General features: G+C 37.3%; 1 protein-coding gene across 3 annotated transcripts in view; it reads left to right on the top strand.

Annotated features, from left to right (window-relative positions):
* Positions 1–20,552, top strand: part of KLHL5 (kelch like family member 5) — a 44,110-nt gene extending 23,558 nt beyond the window's left edge. For all 3 annotated transcript variants that reach the window (XM_009482587.2, XM_009482586.2, XM_009482585.2), the window contains 7 exons: positions 4,132–4,344; positions 8,473–8,659; positions 9,569–9,793; positions 10,092–10,254; positions 14,133–14,345; positions 16,671–16,842; positions 18,990–20,552. In XM_009482587.2, coding sequence (XP_009480862.1) covers positions 4,132–4,344; positions 8,473–8,659; positions 9,569–9,793; positions 10,092–10,254; positions 14,133–14,345; positions 16,671–16,842; positions 18,990–19,046 — 1,230 coding nt within the window. In that variant the 3' untranslated portion in view covers positions 19,047–20,552. The remainder of the gene's footprint in view (positions 1–4,131; positions 4,345–8,472; positions 8,660–9,568; positions 9,794–10,091; positions 10,255–14,132; positions 14,346–16,670; positions 16,843–18,989) is intronic.
* Positions 20,553–20,886: the final 334 nt, after the last annotated feature.

Below are 20,886 nucleotides of genomic sequence, written 5' to 3'. Positions count from 1 at the left end.
TAAGAAGAAAAACTTAGAGAGGATAGAGAAACAGATTGAGGCCAAGTATAGAAGCTAGGAATTTTGCAGAAGAATAGATGTGGGACACTTAGATTTGCTTTCTCCTGTAAGGCAGGAGTTGGGTAACAAAAAATCATTGCAATATGGAGTTTATGATTTGGGAGGAGGAATCAAAGAGGCATAATTTGTCTTTTTTTCTTGCAACGGCCAGGACAGTTTGTTCTTTTGGTAGGGGGAGCATGAACAGGGTGAGAAATTTCAGTATTTTTTTTTTGTCCACAGAGGGCCAGACCCGAAGATCGTGTTAGTGCCCAAAACAATGATATTATACTCTTGCACCTGAAATTGCAGTCCAAAATATCCTGCTCAGTAATCATCTGACTGGGAAATATTTATTCACTTCTTTTCACCTGTGAAAACCCAAGATATTTCTGTCTGTCAAGTTCCCTAAGTTCTGCCTAGTACCGTAGATCAGTACTGCCTTGGCAAGACTAAATAGGTTTCTGTGTGCTGCCCAGCCTGTTTTGGAATCCAGAAACTCTGCAGAGAGGCGTTAAGCTACAATAGTTGTACTCTAAACAAACCCTGGGCGCACTGAAAGCATTAGGTTGGTTTATCATTTAACACAGCAGGCAAAACTGACTAAAGTAAAATAGCTGCTATCTGATGTCTATCTGACTATTAATAGTTTACCAGGAGGTCAGATAGCTTAGTTCTTAGTGAATTCATACCTCAGTTGACCAGCTGATTGAAGCAGCCAGTAGACAGAATTACACTCCCTGTTTGTTCTCATTCAGATCCCGTGAGTCAAGCACCTCTTGCTTTTCAGCTGCCCAGGTTCAGAGTTTAAAGAGAGCCCTGTGGTTAGAGCTGCCTGCTGGGCCACCTCAGCGTACTGTCCTTCTCAGCCTGCAGGTGTTCTGATGCCCTCCGAGGTTCTAGTCCTTCTGACACAGTGTAGAGGGGGACTACTTGTCTCACTGGATCCCGGTGTGGGAATTAAGTACCACTTAGAAATAACCATCATGACATCTTACCTTTTATATGCTCCTAATACTGTTTTGCTCGGTATCAAGTCCAAGGCAGACCTGTGGTTAACAATATCAGTATTACTCACTCTGCAGTTGCTGAAGGTTGAATTTAAGGTTGTGATGTGAATGAGCAATGCACAGCATTGAGCACAGGGACTGCACGTCCCTGTTTTAGCTAATACATAGACCTCAGGCTACTCATTTGATAAAGTTTCCAAGCTCTTTGAGGAGCTAATTTTGGGGGTGGGAAACTCTCTTTTTTACTTTCAGGACCAGAAAGCAAGGGACTTGAAACTGCAGACCGTTTGTTCTCTGAAATATCCTGTTCTTCCACAGAGAGTTCCCATAAGAAGAAGGAAAGAAAAGGCTAATGAGGAGGTTAAGAATGCTAGGAGATACACTGGCTCCTCCTTTTTGTCTTCAGAATCTCTGTCTGTAGAGGAAGAGGAATTGTCAGATTCTGATTATAAAAAAACCCAGACGTAGGCCAAAGAGTGGCTGTATTCCCAGTGGAATGCTTTGATACTCTGCTCAAAAGAAGTCTCAGCTTTAAAAATAGAATGGGAGCAAGAGGAAGTTGAACTTGTTCCCATCAGAAAGCAATTGTCTGCAAGCAACAAGAAGGAAAATCAGGCTTTTTACACACAACAGCTGTTGAAGTGATGAAATCCAGTTGGAAAAAAGCTTTCCAAAGAGGATCCCTGACTGACTTACGCAGGATCAGCTTGTCGTTGCCTTCAGAGACAAAGGAAACTTTCCATGCAGGTGCTTTCCCCTTCCTCTTCCTGTGATCCGGATAGACAATATGGAAAGTTTAAGGTAGTAAGTGTTGGCTTTTCTCTTTGTCAGTGCTCACTGCCTGTTTACTCAGCAAAACTAAAAGCACAGTTCCAGCTTGCATACTCTCTAGGACAGAGAATCAACAAAAAAACAGGAATGGAAAAAATGAACTCAGTGGAATCTGAATTTCTGTGAACTGCATGTTTAAACTCTGGAAATAATTTTGACCATTTTTCAGCTTCAATTTTACTCCCAAGCATTCGGTATCAGAGTAAAATAAATAGCAGTGCATGTGTAGTACTACTGAATATTGCTACAGTCCTTTCACTGTTTTTAATTCCTGTATTTGCTCCTTTTCTTAACTTTCATTTTGTAATACAGAGAGTTAAATGAATTAAAGAGGAAAAGACAGTTCTGTCTCCCTTCTAATCTAGTACAGTTTTCTCTTGGAAGCACTACTTTTGTGTAGCCAATTGGATGTCTCTAGTAGGAAAGCTTTTCAGATATTAAATGTAAAATTTTCCTTTCCAAATTCTATCCAGGAATACAGTTATGTGCACAGATAACACTTCCAATTCTTTTCCTAATTTCAACTCCAGACTTACCTGTGGAATGGAGTCACTTTGATCTTTCCCCCTTAGACATCTTGTAGCCATCTTACGGATGTGTGGCTTTCATGTAAGGTAGACTGGTTTACTCCTCATTAGTTTTTTCCTCTTTGCTCAGCATTCTTTAATTAGTTAATATTTTTGGAGTACTGAAGTATAGCTTTGAAATGAGTAGACTAAGCAATAAAAAGGAAGATGTGTTACCTTTTTCGCTTTGTTGTCATGATGTGTTTTGCATATGCAATGCCAAACTGTACTGTATGTTTTTGTTGCCATTTTATATGCTAAATTCGTACCTGTTCTGCAGTGCAGGTCCTGCTTCTGCTCCCAAGTTTCTCCCTGGTCTTTTGACCTAAAAATCCTTTTTTCTTTTTTTTTTTTTCCTTTCCAATGTGTATGTGGTTCTAATCCAGAGTTTTTTAATTAGTGTGCAATTCTTTTTAAATTATTAAACAAGATACTAAGTAAGGCTAATTTTGATATTAGGCCCAGTTAGACTTCCCTGTCTGTGGATCTAATGCACTTTATGCTCCAGGTGTTTTGGAGGTACCTGTGATGGCAGAGCAAAAGCAGCATCCCATTGGCTAGCTATCTAGCAATCAACAGTGCATTTATTAAATTGATTGTAATACCATTTCATTGACATGAAGTTACTCTCAGTTTGGAGTGCGAGGTTAACTGGGTTTTGAGCTACCAAAATAGAAGAACATGTTGTGAGTCATAGACTGCTTTTACTTTTCTTTCCTTTGCTGCCCCGTAAAGGTGTATGGGGAAAGAGGAGAGACACGATCTCGCCCTTTTCTGTTACATTCAGGTTTCTCACTGTAAGTTCATAGTGCTGACTGTGTTTCTACATAGTTTTCTGCTATTTCTGCCTGAGTTCTCGAGAATCCTTACAGAACATTCTGCAAGTCCTAGTATTATGAAATAATAGGATATCAGTGTCGGAAATGTTACATATTGTGACTTTCCTATTTTGAAGTAAGGATTTGTTGCTGGAAATGGCAGGATGAAAGTTAGAAAATCGAATCCTATCAAAGTAAATATTATTATTAAAGCAAGGCATGTACAATGTTGTGAATTCTTTGTATGTTTTGCTCCCCAGTCAATCAGATCAGCTGTATAAAGTCTACAAAGCAGTAAAATAAACTTAAAATAATCCGTTTAAAATCAACAATAAAATTGTTAGTGTTGTTTATTTCTGCTGAAAATTTAATGCCATAGTTTAATCTAGCAGTAATGAAAACAGTTAGATGTGCCCAGTAGTTGTAGCATATTGTGCTCTTTGCTTGACAAAGCATCTTACACTGAATTCTACATTGTCCCAGGAACAAGCTGCACCATTTTTTTTTTTTTTTAAACTATACTTCAGAAAGTGTTTCTTCAATTTGCAGTGCCAAGATATAACCCCCACGACCCGTTGCTCGTTTCTGTCCATACACTTCCACCTCAGTTGTTTCAGCACATCTGTCTGTGGGACTGAATGATAGAATTGGGGAAATGATCAGGGGTCAGAGTAACTCAGTACATTTTTGTTTTACTTTTTTTTTTTTTTTTTTTTTTCCCTCCCAGGTCAGTTCTCAAGTGGTGTTTACTGGCACAACTGAGAGATGGTGTGATGGGAGGGAAAAGAGGGGAAGATATAGTAGGAGTTCTATAAAATGTCTTCAAAGTATGATGTCACCTGTATTAAAAATACTTTTCTTTTTCAGGAAAACTTCATGGAAGTAATTAGAAACCAGGAATTTCTATTATTGCCAGCCACTGAAATTGCAAAACTTTTAGCAAGTGATGACATGAATATTCCTAATGAAGAAACTATACTGAATGCACTACTTACGTGGGTTCGACATGATTTGGAACAGAGAAGGAAAGATCTCAGTAAACTCCTGGCTTACATTAGACTGCCTCTGCTTGCACCACAAGTAAATTGCTCAGTTTCTCTCTAGTTTATACCATGGTTACAGTGGGCGTAATGTCTACAGCATCGATATAGTGATAGTGACAAATCATAAAAGCTTCAGGATTCTTAATGATTTGGATTCTTAGAGCCTGCATATAAGGGCTTAGCATGTTGTATAGGCGTGACAGTTTGTGTCTGTCCGTGAACTGCAGCATATTCTGATCCTAACCTGAGATTAGTCAGGACACAAGAAGGGGTGGAGCTGCTAGGAAAAAATCGCTTCTGTTGCCTAGAAAAGTTTTTATCAAGGATATGTTTGTCACTAGAAGGTGTGTGTCCTTTTTAAATTTCTTCTTTATGGAACTTGCACAGTTTAGTTGGATCATTACATTTCCTTCATATAAATACAGTTATCCTTGAGATTTAGGAAATACAATTTGAATAAATTATCTGGAGTGATTTTTTTTTTTTACTTCTATTAACTCTTGAGAACCCATCTTTGGGTACTTTTTGTTCTTCCCAGTCAATACTTTTGCTCCTTCTTGGACATTTACACACTATGTTGAGGAAGACTTGAGCTCAGTTTGTTTAAATAGTTGTGAATTAGTTTTCCTAGTCCTGTAGGAATGACTACTCTTGTTAGTGTCATGTGTAGTGTTGTAGTTGTTATCTGATAGCATGCATGTAAACTAGGTTTGATTTCCTCCACCCGCCCCCTTGCTTTTGTGCTAGCCTTCCTTGCTGGACTGTCATTAGTAATACTTAACACTCACTATACAGTCAAAAGATTATGCTTTACAGCTTTGCAGTTTGTTTAGTGACCATTATCTCTATTACATGAAGAAAACAGGATTTTTATGGAACCTGAATAGTAAGTAGAATTCATTAACACAACAAAAACTGAGTTCGATTCAAGCAAAGTGATAAGTCAGATAACACAACATTCTGTGTATTACCTCTGATCTGGTATCCTCTTGTTGGATAGTAAGATTCACTAGCAAGCATTTTAGTATTAATATTTCCATCCTGATTATTATATATGCAATGGCAGGGTTTTCTCAGTTCTGGCCTAGACTTTGTAATCCACTTTTTCTAGAAACATAATACAGTGTAAGCCAGTTGACCTGGAGGAAATAATTCCTTTGTTGAGCATTTAATTAATTGATAACTAAGTAATCGCTGCTGTATTCCTTTTACTTAATTGACTGTAATTGAAACATCTTTAGAAAATGAAAGTACAGAATTTATCCCAGAAATACATACTGAAATCAAATCATGTCCACTCAGTAACTGAGTAGGAAAATAGCAGAATGAAACACAAAAGCATATCATATTTCACTTATTATTTTATCTTTAATTTTTCATGTCTTCTCCAAACGTATACTTATATTTCTAATACAGTATTTTTCTGCTGCCTTTTTATTTATTACTTTCTTTAACAAAGTGTTAAAGCTATGATTTTAATGTGGCAACAACTAGTGCATTGAGTAAATTGGTTTGAAGTGCTCAAAACAGTCTTAACGTTTTCAAAATCATGTTTTGCTTCACGATCACATGACATTAGGCAATCCGACAGCAAACATAACATAATGAAAAGGTTTCCAATTTTACGGTTGAAGGGTTAAAGCTATTTGAAATAAATGAAATTAGAAAATTGAACAACTTGCTGAAATCAATAACGTTGCAAGCAGAGATACGAAGAATATTAGATTCATACACTTTAAAAAAAAAAAACCAACCAAACTTTGGGAAATACTGTGAAGCTGTAGCACTGGAAGCGAAAAATTGCCAGTTTTATTGGTTGTGTTTTTATGCATCTCTTTGTACATAGCATTCTGTCATCTCTTTAGTAAATGCAAGCAGTGTCCTAAATATTTGTAAGTTTCTTTTTGCTCTTACAAAGGCTAAAGATGAATATTTGTCAGCTGCTTAAGTTGTAAGGTGGCAAGTATTCCATCTCTGATAAATTAATGAAAAAGATGATTAGGCAGTTTGAGTTGCAAGATGGTTCAGCTTCCTTTTAGACAGAAATTCTTACTATTTAAGTATCTGCACTAGCTTTCTCTTCATCAGGTTTCCAATGACTATAATTTCATGCTAACACATCATTTGTAACTGCTCAGTTATAAATGTTTTTAGTACAAGGAGCTATGTAAATAATAAAACTTGGAAAAAATTGGCTTTCATTTAAGTAAGCCCATTCCAAGGTCTTTGAGTGAAGATGATTTACAGAAAATTGTAATACAGTAGGTTTAGTTTCAAGAGCCTGCAGGTTTTTTGAGTACCAAAACAATCCTAGATTGCATTTCTTTTTAACTGAGATGAAGTTGCTTTCAGAGACTGAGAGACTGTGCTATGAGAAAACTTCTTTATAGGTTGGGGGTGTTAGAAACTGGAGAAAATGTCGGTTGCATCTTATTGTTGCAAAACATATATACATATATGGTGTTGCTTTAAATACTAAATGCTGCTTGTCTATCAGAAAAACATATTGGAGGTCTGAATTGGTCATGTTGTGTACAAGCCTTAATTTTCATGCATGCAACTGTGACAAATGTTGTAGTAATTCATTGGTGGGTGTGGGTTGGTGGTTTTTTTTTTTTTAAACCACATGCAATTTTATAGCAGTGCATGCTGGCAGTTAAAGGACTGCTTTTAGTCTACTATTTTATAATCACAAAGTGTTCCTGTGAAGTGATACAAGTGGTAAGAGGTGCTTTGGGTCAAGAGAAGAAACGATGGGAAGTACTGAAAGTAAAGAATGAAAATTAAGTTCCCTCTGCTAATTTACATGAGAACATTTTAATTTGCTATTTTAAATAGAATCAGAACATTAGCCAATTAGAGAAATACTGCAAAAGTCAGGCTCAGTTTTCTCAGAAATTACTGGTGAAGGGCTTTGAAAGTTTGGGTTTGGGTTTTGTTTTGGTTTGGGATTTTTTTGTTTTGTTTTGTTTTTTAATTCTCTGTGTATGTTAATTAAGTTTTCTGTCATAGTTGTTGTTGATTTGCCTGATACAGAGATGTTCAGGCTTAGCAGTCTGTACTTACCTGTATCTCTTCTGGAACCATGGATGTCATATTTGCCACTTCACAGTGCTAAGGCAGCTTTAAGCCAGGGATATGTGCACCACGTTATGCACAGCTATTTCATAGTGAGTCCCTTTAGTACTCCTGATTACTAATTTCACAGCAATTTTGTACCTGTTACTGGTTGGCTGTCAACAGCTCAAAAATGACATCTCATTGTGGTTTGTGGACTTAATTTCTAATATTCACAAAGTGTTTGGATTTTGTGATGGCAGTTCGGCGCATTTGCCTTTTTCTCATTGTTCTGACAACTGTCCAAGTCCGAGTGGAGCACTTCACTTGCTTTTTTTCTCTGTTACTCAGGCTGTGTCTTGCAGCTCGGAAAAATGCCAGTTGTCTAGACTTCTCATAATTACAGTTGGGACATTCAACCTACTAATATATGTTTCCTGCAGTCTGACAAACATGGAGTCCAAAAGACTCCAGAATCTTTAAACTTAATAACTTTTAATAGTAGTCTTTATTTAACTTGAATTTTATTTAAGTCAGATTTAAAATTTAACACTTGTCAAATTTGCTTGCATCCTTGATCTTTAAATTTTTAACAAAGGCTTGTATTAATTGATGTACTGTGATCTGAGTCACTATCAGAGTGAGGTATAGAATATATATTAAAATATTCAGCCTGTGCCTGAAGTGGCTTTTACAGACCTCTGGATTGGGTGGATTCAGGAGTAAGAGCTGAGGTTAAACTAACTTACATATCCAGAGCCTGATGCCATTTTCTTGAACATACTTGTAGTGGCACTGGAATGTGAGGAGATTTTGTTTTCTTCCTTTGGACCATTAAGGTTTAAATCATCCATTAAGATCAGATGGCCTTCCTTTTTTTTTTTTTTTTTTTTTTTTTTTACTTAATGGCTTAGCTTAAAATGTGAATGTTTTGTTTATTACAAGTTTATCTTTACCCTAGTCTTTTTTATATGACCATTTTGAAAATACATAGATATTAAATCAGGCAGTGGAAGTCTCTGGATAAAGTGTTTTCTTGTAATCTTGTTTTTATTCTTCATGTGGCTTATAGCAACACAGCTTGTTTAATTTTCTTTCTTTTTCACAGTTTCTGGCAGATATGGAAAATAATGCACTCTTTAGGGATGACATTGAATGTCAAAAACTCATTATGGAAGCAATGAAGTACCATCTGTTGCCAGAGAGACGACCTATGTTGCAAAGTCCTCGCACCAAACCTAGAAAATCTACAGTGGGCGTGTTGTTTGCAGTTGGAGGAATGGATGCCACAAAAGGTACTGGCTTATATAATGATTAGTTGATGAGCTGTTTTGATTCTTTTTAAAAGAAATGTTGGATAGATGTTTTTACAACATGTTAATTCTAAAATTCAAAGATTCTGCAGTATAGAACATGAAACGTCTTAAATGTACACTGTTTATTAGGTTAAAAAAAAAAACTACATAGCTTTGATAATACTGAACATTCTGAAAGCTAGAGTTATGATTGTTTTGAAATTATCAAGGGAATATCTGATTTCTGAGTAGTGAAGTGTTGAATTGAGTGAAAAATAATCTTTGTTTACTTGAGTGGGAAGTAATTTGGAAAAGGAAGAAAATGACAGAAAGGGCACAAAGGTGACCTGCACACACATTAAAAAAAACCCCAAAATACGCTTTTTGAGTAATTGTTAAATGGTTCTGTCAGAGCTACTTTGACTTTCTTTTTATAGACACTTCCATACTGTTTAATGGTAGTTAGAAGGAATCTGGCAAGTTAGAAAAGTTATGGCAGAGAAAGTGTTTTCTTTCATTTGTTGTTTTAAAGTTAGCACTTCCAGTACTTCATGTCACATAGCTTCAGGTTTCTTTCTAATATTACAAACAGTTGATTTCAATATATAATTGCATTTCACAAGGGTTGTTTTATATTGCTAACATTTGTATTTCTAAAGGCTTGATTCTGCAAAGCAGTTAGAAATCATGCTTTTTGTCTTGAAAAGCACTGAGAAAGCCCTCCTTTATAATGGAGGGTTATTTCAGTTAATTCCTGAGTAAGTCAAAAAAGATTATTTGTATACATAGAATTAAGAACATGCTCCGGGATGTCATGCTGTCTTGTGGGATCAGCATATTGCTGAAATAAAAGCTATCCTAATAATTCAGACTTTTTTTTTTTTATAACTTGCATATGTTGTCATTCAGGAGCTACAAGCATTGAAAAGTATGAACTTCGTACCAACATGTGGACTCCTGTTGCAAACATGAATGGACGAAGATTACAGTTTGGAGTTGCAGTCTTAGATGATAAATTGTATGTTGTTGGTGGCAGAGACGGACTGAAAACATTGAATACAGTGGAGTGCTACAACCCTAGAACAAAAACTTGGAGTGTAATGCCACCTATGTCCACTCATCGTCATGGTCTTGGTATGTAGAGTTTTGTAAAGGCTGAATGCATATTTTTAAAAGGTTATTTGCTTTAGGATTGGTCAAAAAACATTCCGAAATTAAGTTCGGGGGGGTGGAAACTTTGTTGTAATACCAACTGCTTATTGAACGTCTTTCCTCCTTCAGACTATATCCAGCATTGACTACCAAAAGGAAATTTCTTTTTATTTGTTTTCAAATATTTCGTGGTGCACACTGGACTGTCACTAGGAAAATGTGATTTTTTTTTTTTGTCCCCTTATCCAGAAGCGATTGTTTTTCATATCTGTTTTTTTAGGAGTAGCTGTATTGGAAGGTCCCATGTATGCTGTAGGAGGACATGATGGCTGGAGTTACCTGAATACGGTAGAAAGATGGGATCCACAGGCTCGTCAGTGGAACTTTGTAGCTAGTATGTCAACTCCAAGGAGCACTGTTGGTGTAGCAATATTAAATGGAAAGTATGTGAAGGCAACTTCCGTTTTCTATCTCATTTTTTTAATGTAATTACAGCACCATCCTAAACGACTATGAGTAATTTCTCTTGATAGATACCTGTTAATAGCATTAAAAACCAGTATCTTTTCTGTGAATGAAGAAATTTGTATTAGGTCAAGCAAGCTTCCCCACAGCATCGCAGTGTCCCTCAGTATTACTTATGAGACACCATCTCTGTGGGCTAATAAGTAGTTACCATCTCCTTCATACAGAAAGGAGCAAATGGTTGTGCTCTTTCACTGAGACTCCAGTGATTTCCTCTTACTGTGATAGTTTGAACAATCAACTTCCAAATTACCGTAAAGTCATGGAGGCGTACTCATGTTATATTGCATTAACTCAGAACAGTAAGCTCTGGCAGAATGAATCTCATCTGGAGTGGTATCTGATATTTCTACAGCTGTTTTTCAGTGAAAATATGCCTAATTCCTAATACAAAGCATATTGAGACAACTAGGTCATTTTATGTTGTGGTTGCTGGAAGTGACCTCAAGGAGTTCTCTAATCCGTTCTGCTACCCCAAAGCTGAATGAATTATATCTAAACAACTCAAAGCCAGAGTGATCTTGTTCTTAACCTCCAGTGGTAAAGTTTCTGTAACTTCAGTAAGCAATCTGCTTAACTATTAATACATCTGTGAAGTTCTCCTCATGTCAAGTCTTAAATACCTTTTGCTGTTTTATATTATTATTATTTGTATTATGCAAAGTGAACACGGAAAATGCATCTTTTCTTTCCTATTTGCAACAGATTTTGTATTTAAAGACACGTCCCCCTCAGTATTCTGTCATCAGGGCTGAACAACTCCAGCTCCTTCAGTCTTTATTTGTAGGCCACAATTGAGTGATTTCCATTGTTTTCCTTTGGAATAAGTGTAATTGTTCTATAGCATCCCAAAACACAAGTGGTACTTGAATCAAGCTATAACAAAAATAAAGATCAATTGGGAGTCATAGAATTGTAGAATAATTTGGATCGGAAGGGACCTCTGGAGTCATCTGATCCAACGCCAACTCAAAGCAGGGCCAACCTTAAGGTTGGATCTAGTTTCAAAGTTAACTGAGGTAGCTCAAGTTCTATCTGAGCTTTGAATATCTCCAAGTATAGAGATTCAATAGCCTCTCTGGGCAGCCTGTTCCGATGTTTGACCACCATTGTACTGAACATTTTTCTTCTAATATCCAATTGAAATTTCCCATGTTTGAACTTGTCACTTGTTTTTCCCCCTTTCACTGCATACTTCTGAGAATGATCTGTCTTCCATATAACCTCCCATTAGGTGGTTGAAGACAGCAGTAAGATGCCTCCTTAGCTGTCTCAAGAATTCTTACGACTGCACAAAGGCAGCTCTCTCAGCCTCTCCTCATATGTCATGTGCTCTAGCTCCCTCATCATCTTAGTGACCATTAGCTGAACTTGCTCTAGTATGGCAAGATCTTTCTTGTACTGAGAGCCCAAAGCTGGACACAGCATCCAAAAGTAGTCTTATATGTACTGAATAAAGGGGATCAGCTGTCATTACTTAAAGGGCATACTGCTGACTTACTGTCTGCCAGGGCTTCCAAGTCTATTTTTGCTAAGCTGTCTCCTCTCCTGTCAGCTCCCAGCCTGTACTATTGCATGGGAACATGCCATCTGAAGTACAGGACTTTGCATTTGCCTTTGCTGAACTTGATGAGACTGCAGTCAGCCCATTTTTCCAGCCTGTCTAGGTCTCTCTGAATAGTAACCAAGCCCTCCAGCATATCAGAAACTCCCCTTAATTTGATATTATCAGTAAACTTGCTAAGGCTGATTTCTGTTACATCTTTAAGATAATTAATGAAGACATTGAGCAGTATCAGCCACAGTATCAGCCTGGGAGGAACACCACTAGTAACCAGCTGCCAGCTGGACTTCATACCGCTGATCACAGCCCTTTGAGCCCAGTAGTCCTTCCAGTTTTCTGCCAGTCTTGTAGTGGGCTTATCCAAACCACGTTTTGCCAGGGTGGCTACAAGAATACCATAGTAGACAAAGCTAACCTGATTTGCTGAGTAGTATTGTAGTTGGGGCAGAATTTTTACACTCTCTTGGCCACAAATTTTCACTTTCTGCTTATGTACTACCTGTCGCATCTCCCTTGAGCTGTTTGAATATCGTAAGGTAGCAAATAGCTTTTCACACTTTTTTGGGGCGGAAGGTTAGACTCCTGCTAAATTAGTACAGCTGAAATGCACCTGCAGAGGGTCCTGTGAGATCTGCAACAAGTCCAGGAATGACTGGAAATGCTCATTGAGTGCAGGAAAGAGGGAAGAACTTGAACAACCAGCAAGCAGAGTGCCTTGGGCTGCCTTGGAACTGCGGTCTCAGATGCCTGAGTTAGGTCTGAAGCTTTCTATATATTCAGCAGAGGGTCCCAGGTGTGTGAAAAGCACCAGAATTAGAGCCTCACATTTCTCTATTATTATAAAACATTCCCATGACTCTTAATGAGTCAAAACGCTTGAAAGTCCATGCAGAATTTCAGCTGAGGGAGCAGTAACTTCTGCACTTTCTAGTAATATCTATCTGTAACTTGATGTATTTCAGATGATTTGCTCAAAACCTTCATATAGAGAAATCAATATATCTTTCTCCATGTCCGAAACGTGAAATATAAGTGATCAAAACTGTCATGTTTTGGGGGGAGGTAAGGTGAGGGGCTTCATTTAAATGCTATGTTGCATAAAAGACTGATTTTTAGTCATGAACTTTTTGGAACTGCAACAGGATTTTTCAATATCCTTCAGTACATTCCTTACCTTAAACATGTTATTAAACATGGGAACTGCCATGAAAATGTATTTTTTTAAAGGGTATTAAAAGTATTACTGAGAACGAGTAGGTCAACCGTATTTATAAGATGTTTTTATTTAAGTTTGTTGATCAGTATATTTAAAAAACAAACAGTGGTGTTGCCCACACTGAGGATATCTTGAATAGTGCTTCATAGTAACTGTTGTAAATTGTTCACACTATCATCATATACAGTATCTAATGTTTATTTGATTATTTAACCATACTATAATGTGCCTTAGGCTATGAAAGGATTTCATTAATGATATTTCAGGTGATCTCTCAAACTGGACTTTACTCCTGATGCGTTGCTTGCTTTTTAGAATGTCTTCTGAGTTCCTACCTTTCCAAATAATAGTGCTGGGCATTTCTGCTTCTAAGCATAGATTGCTCCTAAACTGCGTGCATAAACTCTTTATCAAGTTTATTATTTGATTAGTTTTAAAGATTCATCAGTGATGGAGTGTTCCTAAAAGCAATCTTTTCCTTCTAGCCTTTCCAATAGTTGAAATCCTTTGTTAATACCAAATGCTAGAAACCTTTTTGTTAGAACTGAGCTAACTAGGCCACCTAGTGGGTGTGAGGGACTTAACATGGCTCTGTCATTCATAAACTAAAGCCCGGGTCCAGAAGAATACTTGAATACCTAAGATGAGGCAGGGCAGAGTTGTTGGTAGCACAGATCCACTACTGAATTTGTCCCTCCAACCCTGCCAGAAATGGGCCTTTGTCTGTCAAGTCACGTAAGTAATTTTGACAATGTTAGCTATATGCATACATTGGAACATAAATGCTGTGTTACAGATATCAATTTTCTGTAAATTATTGTTATTACATGTTGATCATGACAATAGGAAAAGGTTGGAGCAGAAACCTGAGTTTTCGCAACAGAACATTCTATTGAAAGTTGAAAGTCTCCTTCTAAACTTCCCTTTTTAACAAACTTGAAAGTCCTTCATACACCACTGGAAACTTTGTCTTGTTCAGCCAATATTTATTTACTTTTTTTTTTTAAACTTTATAGGCTTTATGCAGTTGGTGGTCGAGATGGAAGTTCTTGTCTTAAGTCAGTAGAATGTTTTGATCCTCATACAAACAAATGGACCCTCTGTGCTCAGATGTCAAAAAGAAGAGGTGGTGTAGGTGTAACCACCTGGAATGGGTTCTTGTATGCAATAGGAGGTCATGATGCCCCAGCATCAAACTTAACATCCAGGCTGTCAGACTGCGTAGAAAGGTAATATCCTGATGAAGGCATATTCTGCTAGTAATTCTAATAGTGCTATTCTATAGAGTGATTTATGGGAAGAGCTGTAAGTAGAAATTCAATAAAATAGCTGCATTATTTTTAGCATGAGCAGAGAAAACTTACGTATAAAAACATACTGTGTAGTCATAATGATTCAAAATGTTGACAAGACAGATTATTTAAAGTGAATTCTCCCCAATGCACTTCTAGAAATTTTTTTTAACAATCTCATTGAATGAATTATGATTGATTACTGAGAACAAGTTGGAATTGAATGCTTTTAAAAATGGAGCAGAACTTCTTTCACACAAGAAATCTGTATCAGTTCATGTTATAACTTTTAAAGGAGTTAACAGTCAGGATTTGTGGATCCTTAAATATCCTATTCTTTCTTGTATTCCCTGACGACACTGGGAGACTGGCATGTAATTCAGTCATTCCAAAGTTGGTATGTCTTTACATAAAGTTATTAATGAATGACTTACTACAAATTGCAGAAGCATGTGTGATCCATAAAATAATTAAAAATGACAGTAAATACTTCATCACTACATGAAGTCTTCGCTGGCATTTCAAGTATTTCTGGAATATGCTTTAATTTTCTTCCCGCCCCACCCCTGCCATACACATTGTAAAACTTCTCTTCTTTCCTGTTATCTCCCAACACTTAAATTGATTCTTCATCACCCATCTTCTTCTACTAAATTTCTTTATGCTGGGAGATGTGATTTGCCCTCTACAAAAAAAAAAAAAAAAAAAAAACAACCAACCACAAAAACCCACACAAAACAAAAAAACACCACCACAAAACAGAGCTGTAGTTTTCAAACTTTCAGTGTCCTAATAGACCCCAAAATACATAGTGTGGCCCATACCACTTAACATATGGGAGTTGCACTAAGACGACCCCAGAAAGGTTTGCAGATAGGAAGCTCTATCTTAGCAAATACCAAATTTTGAGAGGAATAAAGATAATTAGAAGCCCAAGAGAAAGCAATGTATTTTTCTACATCAGTATTCTCTGAAACAAAGTTACAGGACACATGACTTCAATAAATAGGAATAATGTTGTAATGCATTTTGTCCTTGCTCTTTAAGTGAGGTGACATTGAGGACCATCAACTTCATGGAAACAGTTCCTTTAAAAAAATTACCAGTTTCGTAAAACCAAACTAAGCTTCTGAGTATTTGTTTACCACTACATTTTGCAATAAAAGTCACTCTTCTCAGATAAGTACATTGGTTTATAAATTAATTATAAAATAACATAAATTGAAAGGTAAATTCTATATGTAGCTCACTAATCACCCTCTTTCACTACATTATACTTCTATTTGCAGCTTGTGCTTCAGGCAGTATTTTCATGTTATGATTATGCTTGCACGCATTTCTGTAGTACTTTAACTAGAGAACTGCAGATAAAATTACTAGAGCTCATTCTATCTATGCTCTTCATGCAAACAAATTAAGACTAGTATTTTCCAAACTTGCTTTTAGCAAGTGTGATCTTAGGATGGTCTCTTAGCCAAAGTATTTTCTTTGTGTAGTTCTTTAGAGCCCTTCAGAGCTCTGTGATTACATCAGTTTTGCTGTAAGCATGTGTAATCTTAACATTGTCTCTTTCAGTCAGGTTAAAATATGTTCCTTGACATAAGAATAGCATAAACTCTCCTATGTAGTTCTCAGTTTGACTTGCAAAGAATGTTGATATTATTCTAGAATCACATTTAATGTTTCTCAGTAAACCATCTGTCTTTTACTGTCTGATGCTTCTGATGATATGGAGCTATGATTAAAGAAGTGCTGTAAATTGTCTTAAGGGTTTTTTGCATTTCCCCCAGAATTCTCTCAAACTGTTTTTGGTTTTTTTTTTTTTTTTTGAATGGTAATCTTTCATAGCAAGTAACTCTCTTCAGTACCACACTCAACTTTAACAGCCTGTGCTTTGACATGTAGTAGTTATCACTTAGAGCAAGCACTTGCTCTACTACAGTGTAGCAGCAGAACTGTCTCTGGAGTGGTACGTTTAGACATACAATGAGAAATGTAGTAAGAGCAGCTGTATGTATATGTATGTGTTACTATGCAGAAAGCAGCACAAAGTAGATATGTAGCTAGTACTGACTATGTTACCAGATGACTAAAATATTTTCAAAGAGTATTTAGGGGAAAAAAGTTCTTTGAAATTAATACCCAAATCTGTGCTGTCCTAATGATACCTGTTTTCTACTACTTGAAGAGCATCAATTCCAGTATGTTTTTTCTATTGAATTTTGGCAACAGTTTTAGAGCATAACACAAATTATCTTTTAGGTATGATCCAAAAACAGATATGTGGACTACTGTGGCCTCTATGAGCATTAGCAGAGATGCAGTGGGAGTATGTCTTCTTGGTGACAAGTTGTATGCTGTTGGAGGATATGATGGTCAAACATACCTTAATACAGTGGAGTCTTATGACCCCCAGACAAATGAATGGACACAGGTATAGTTTCTGATCAGACTATACACTACTATTTATCCTGTTATTTCAAGTGTGCCTGTTTTTACAAGGAGAATTCAAATACTCCTTCTCTAAGAAGCACTTTCTTACTAGTCTGTTTTAAGTCTCTCTCTTTTTTTTTTTTTTTTTTTTTCCTTTGTCTACCATCTTGAGATGATTTATCTTGAACAGACAGTTTTTAACTTCTAATAAACTGCCCTTCTTTCTTTGGCAAGAGTATAGCTATTTTCTTTGACAATTAACTACTTTGACAATTAACTACTGTTAATAAAATGTATTGACATGTTCCCCAAATTGTCATAAAGGGTTCTGTTTACATGACTTCTTATTCCAAAGATAAACGATAAATGCAGATTAGTTTTAGCTCTAATGTGTTTCTCAGCAAGTTTATCAATTTCTTCAGGGGTTTGGTCATCTCTTCGTAAATAATCCCTTCCTGATGTGAATGCTATGTACAGTGTGTGCAACTTTCAGGAAGCCTTTTCCCATTTCCCTTCACCCAGCTCAGAAAAAAAAAAAAATCTTCAATTCATAATCAGAAACCATTATTGTCAATTCAAGCTTGGTTACTTTTACTTTTTTATAGCTCCAGGAATGTGCCTTTCTGGGAAGAGCACACACAAGGACATCCTGGGCAGGCTGTGCTTTGGTATCTACTGTCATTTGAGATACCCTAAGGCATCTACATCCACAGAAGGCTGGCAGATACAGCAAAGAATCTATGAGAAGCCAAGGCCCTTCTGGAGTCCAGCTGCAGGCCAGGATGAATGTCCAAGGTCATCTAGAATAGCATTAGACACCAGTATTTAGGCAGCTGAATTCTGACCTCTTGAATATGCTATCCCAGTTAATAGCCCCAATTTGCTAATTCAAAAAGAGAACTGAACTGCTATCTATCAAAATCTTTGTAACATAGAAAACTGAGCTGTCCATTTCCCCCTACTGCATACTGCTCCAAGATCTTAAAACATAAGACATCTAGGAGGCTTACCAGAACTTCGGGCCTTCAGTGGCAGTACTGGTAAGGGTAACCCATGGCATTATTTGTCCTGCTAGAGGGGAAAAAAAAAAAATGTACCAGAGGAGAGAAACGGTGCTTCTCACCGTTGCATCTAAATGAATCTTGCATGATGTCTAGGTGGTGACCATCTGTATGTGCCTTTGTATGCTTAGCCTTGACCCTCTGTATCTCACTGAATCCCGTGATTCCAGTATGTAGGACAGTTTTGAACTCTTCCTAGAGGGATTTGGAAGTGTCTGTGTACCTTCCTTCACTCTTAGTATGTCAGCAGTCCGCCATCACTTCATTCACACACAACTCAAAAGAGGTAGTGGAATTTTCTCAACTGAAGTTCGTCAGAGCAATAGACAGCTCAGGATAAGTCTACTGTTCCTGGGGAAAAAAGAAATAGGGGAGTTGGCATAAACACCCTTTTTTGTCTTCAGGATGATCTCTGTAGCAGTTAGTGTGCTATTCACACACACTCCAATACTATGAAGTTCAAAAGGGGAAGCTAAGGTGAGTGTTAGAAACTACCTTCCTCTTTTCAAGTCCAACACAATCTCAGCAGAAAAGGGTCTTGCCAGAAGTAACCTCTGTTTACAAAAAAAAAAAAAAGGACTGGGAAATTATTCTGATTTCAAGAACTCTTAACAGGATTTTATTAAATATTCAAGTGAAAAGGAGAGGTTGCCCCTGTCATGTTTGGCATTTTCTGTTTGAGAGAAAAATGCATCATTTTGCCAACTATTACTCAGTTGTCAGACTGTCTAGCTCAGGTGTCCAGTTTGTACCATAACAAAGGATTCTTTTTCCTGTAATACCAAGTAATTGGAATTATCAATAAGAATTGTTCTGTACCCTTGGGGTTTGCTATTGCTTTCAAAGTGCTTCACTCTCTCATATAAAATTTCTTTACCTTTTCTGTGGGCTTTTATCCAGGTTTTGGACCAGTTTGCTATTTTTTTTAAGTCATGTTAACAGAGTGTGGGTGATAGTGCCACTCTGCTGCAGCTGTGCAACTATTATTACAAGCATTAACTAAACACTGTTGGTTTTAGGGGGGAAAAAAATACTTAAAGCTGACTGTGTTTGTCTCACGGAATTTTATTTTTTTTTTTGCTTACAGGTTGCACCATTGTGCTTAGGAAGAGCTGGAGCATGTGTTGTGACTGTAAAACTGTAAATTATTTTCTCTATGAAGGTGACATTCTCTTCCGTAGACTCAGATGATTTCTTTTTTCCTCGAGCAAACTACCAGTGCACCAATAAATATGAGGTGCAGGATATCTGCCACAGCAAAGTGTTTGGTCTCAAGCTAACATGCACATGTTGTTCTTACGGACCAATATTAAGCACTTTTTAAAAAATCATCTTTGTTACCCATATGTTACAAGAATTCTATTTGTAAGAAAATCAGCTGGAACCAGCCAGTTGCCAGCAGAGGACTCTGTTCAGGAAGTGCTAAGAAATGAATAAACTCACTAGCGAACTCACTATAATAATCAAATGTTACAGATCCAGGTCCTTGATCCCCAAAACATGCAGAGGAATGATGCTATAAATGGATATACTTCCACTGGTATAATTGAGTCTCTCTCTGGGTGAAACAAGTTACAGGATTGGACCCCATATATTCAATTTGCCTATAATAAACATGTTTGGCTATAGGTATCCGAGCTATTACAATGCAGGCTGACAAACCAATGCAAACCATTGTAAATGGCAGGCATAATGCCTGCCTTGGAAATGAAGTTGTGTATTTGGTGAATCTTTTGCACTTTTATCATCATTCCTAGTTTAGCAAACTTTTTATTTAACCAAAGCTTTATTTTAAATGCTGTCTTATTATGCTAACAGAAATCTGCTATTTAATAATTTCTGTGGGAGTTTTTTGACATCCAGTGTAGTTTTTGGATTTTCAAAGTTTTTACGTGAGATGCAGAACATCATACTTTTTTCTCTGCTTTGGTTCTTATATTTACTTTGCTATTTTTAAGGAAAAATCTATAAGCATAGTTATTGGAAGAATTCTGAAGTGTGATGAAAAGTTAACCAATTTAAGTTTAATATTTGCACTTTGGAATTTTTGAAGCATTCCATTACATCTAGACATTTTACATGAGGCGTTGCACTAATTTGAAAAGTATAATTTTATAAGATGAAATATTTGTCTATCTTTCCAGGAAGGTTACTTCAAACTGTAAAGGGCCCTATCCTGCAAGATGCTTAACTGCCACCATTTAAGCATATTCAGCATCTTACAGGAGAGTTATGTGCCCTGCAGGATTATATCAACTCAGTTACCTTATTTAACAGTTACCTGATTTTTTTCAGATTCTTTATAATTTGCCTTTCTTGAGCCCTGTGCTGTTACACGGAATTGCTTTGAATGGTCTGAATGTTCTTGGAAAGTCTTTTTGTATTTGCTTTTCTGTGCCTTGTTCCTTATGTTTTCAAAACAGTAGGTAATACGTGTGTGTTTGTACTGGAAAATGGGAAGATGTGAGCTCACTGAATGAGTTTTCAAAAGTTTGAAGCGTCCGATACCCAAAGTCTTTGTACCTTTGTAATTTTAAATGTGTTAATGCTCTCAGTGAACTATTTATTGGTTTAAAAGAAGTTACTAAGCAGTGAAACTTTGTGCTGAAACCTGCACTGTTTGCAACTGAATACAGCTAAACTTAAATGCAGTGTTGCTGGGTTAGTGCCTTGTTTCTCTAGCGTACAGTCCATTTCGTGTACCCGTATCGGCGGCTGGAGGGAAACGTTATTTTTCCTGCTGCTCCTGCCGGCCTTGCGGGCCGGGCTCCTCGCAACACCTGGCCTACCAGCATGCACCGCGCCACGCGGCTTCTCTGGAGACCGCGGGGGGAGGGGCCTGTTCCGGCCTGGCGCCTCCCCATTGGCTGCGGGGCGGGGCCCCGCCCTCCGGCGGTGACGTTGCTGGCCTTCCTCCGCCTTCCCCGTCTCCGTGGTGACAGCGACGCCGTGGGCGGGCTGGGTCCGGCTCACGGGTGGGCCGG

Source organism: Pelecanus crispus, chromosome 4 (genome assembly GCF_030463565.1).
Source record: "Pelecanus crispus isolate bPelCri1 chromosome 4, bPelCri1.pri, whole genome shotgun sequence".
In the NCBI taxonomy this organism is placed as follows: Eukaryota; Metazoa; Chordata; class Aves; order Pelecaniformes; family Pelecanidae; genus Pelecanus; species Pelecanus crispus.
This window is presented reverse-complemented; position numbering and strand designations above follow the sequence as displayed.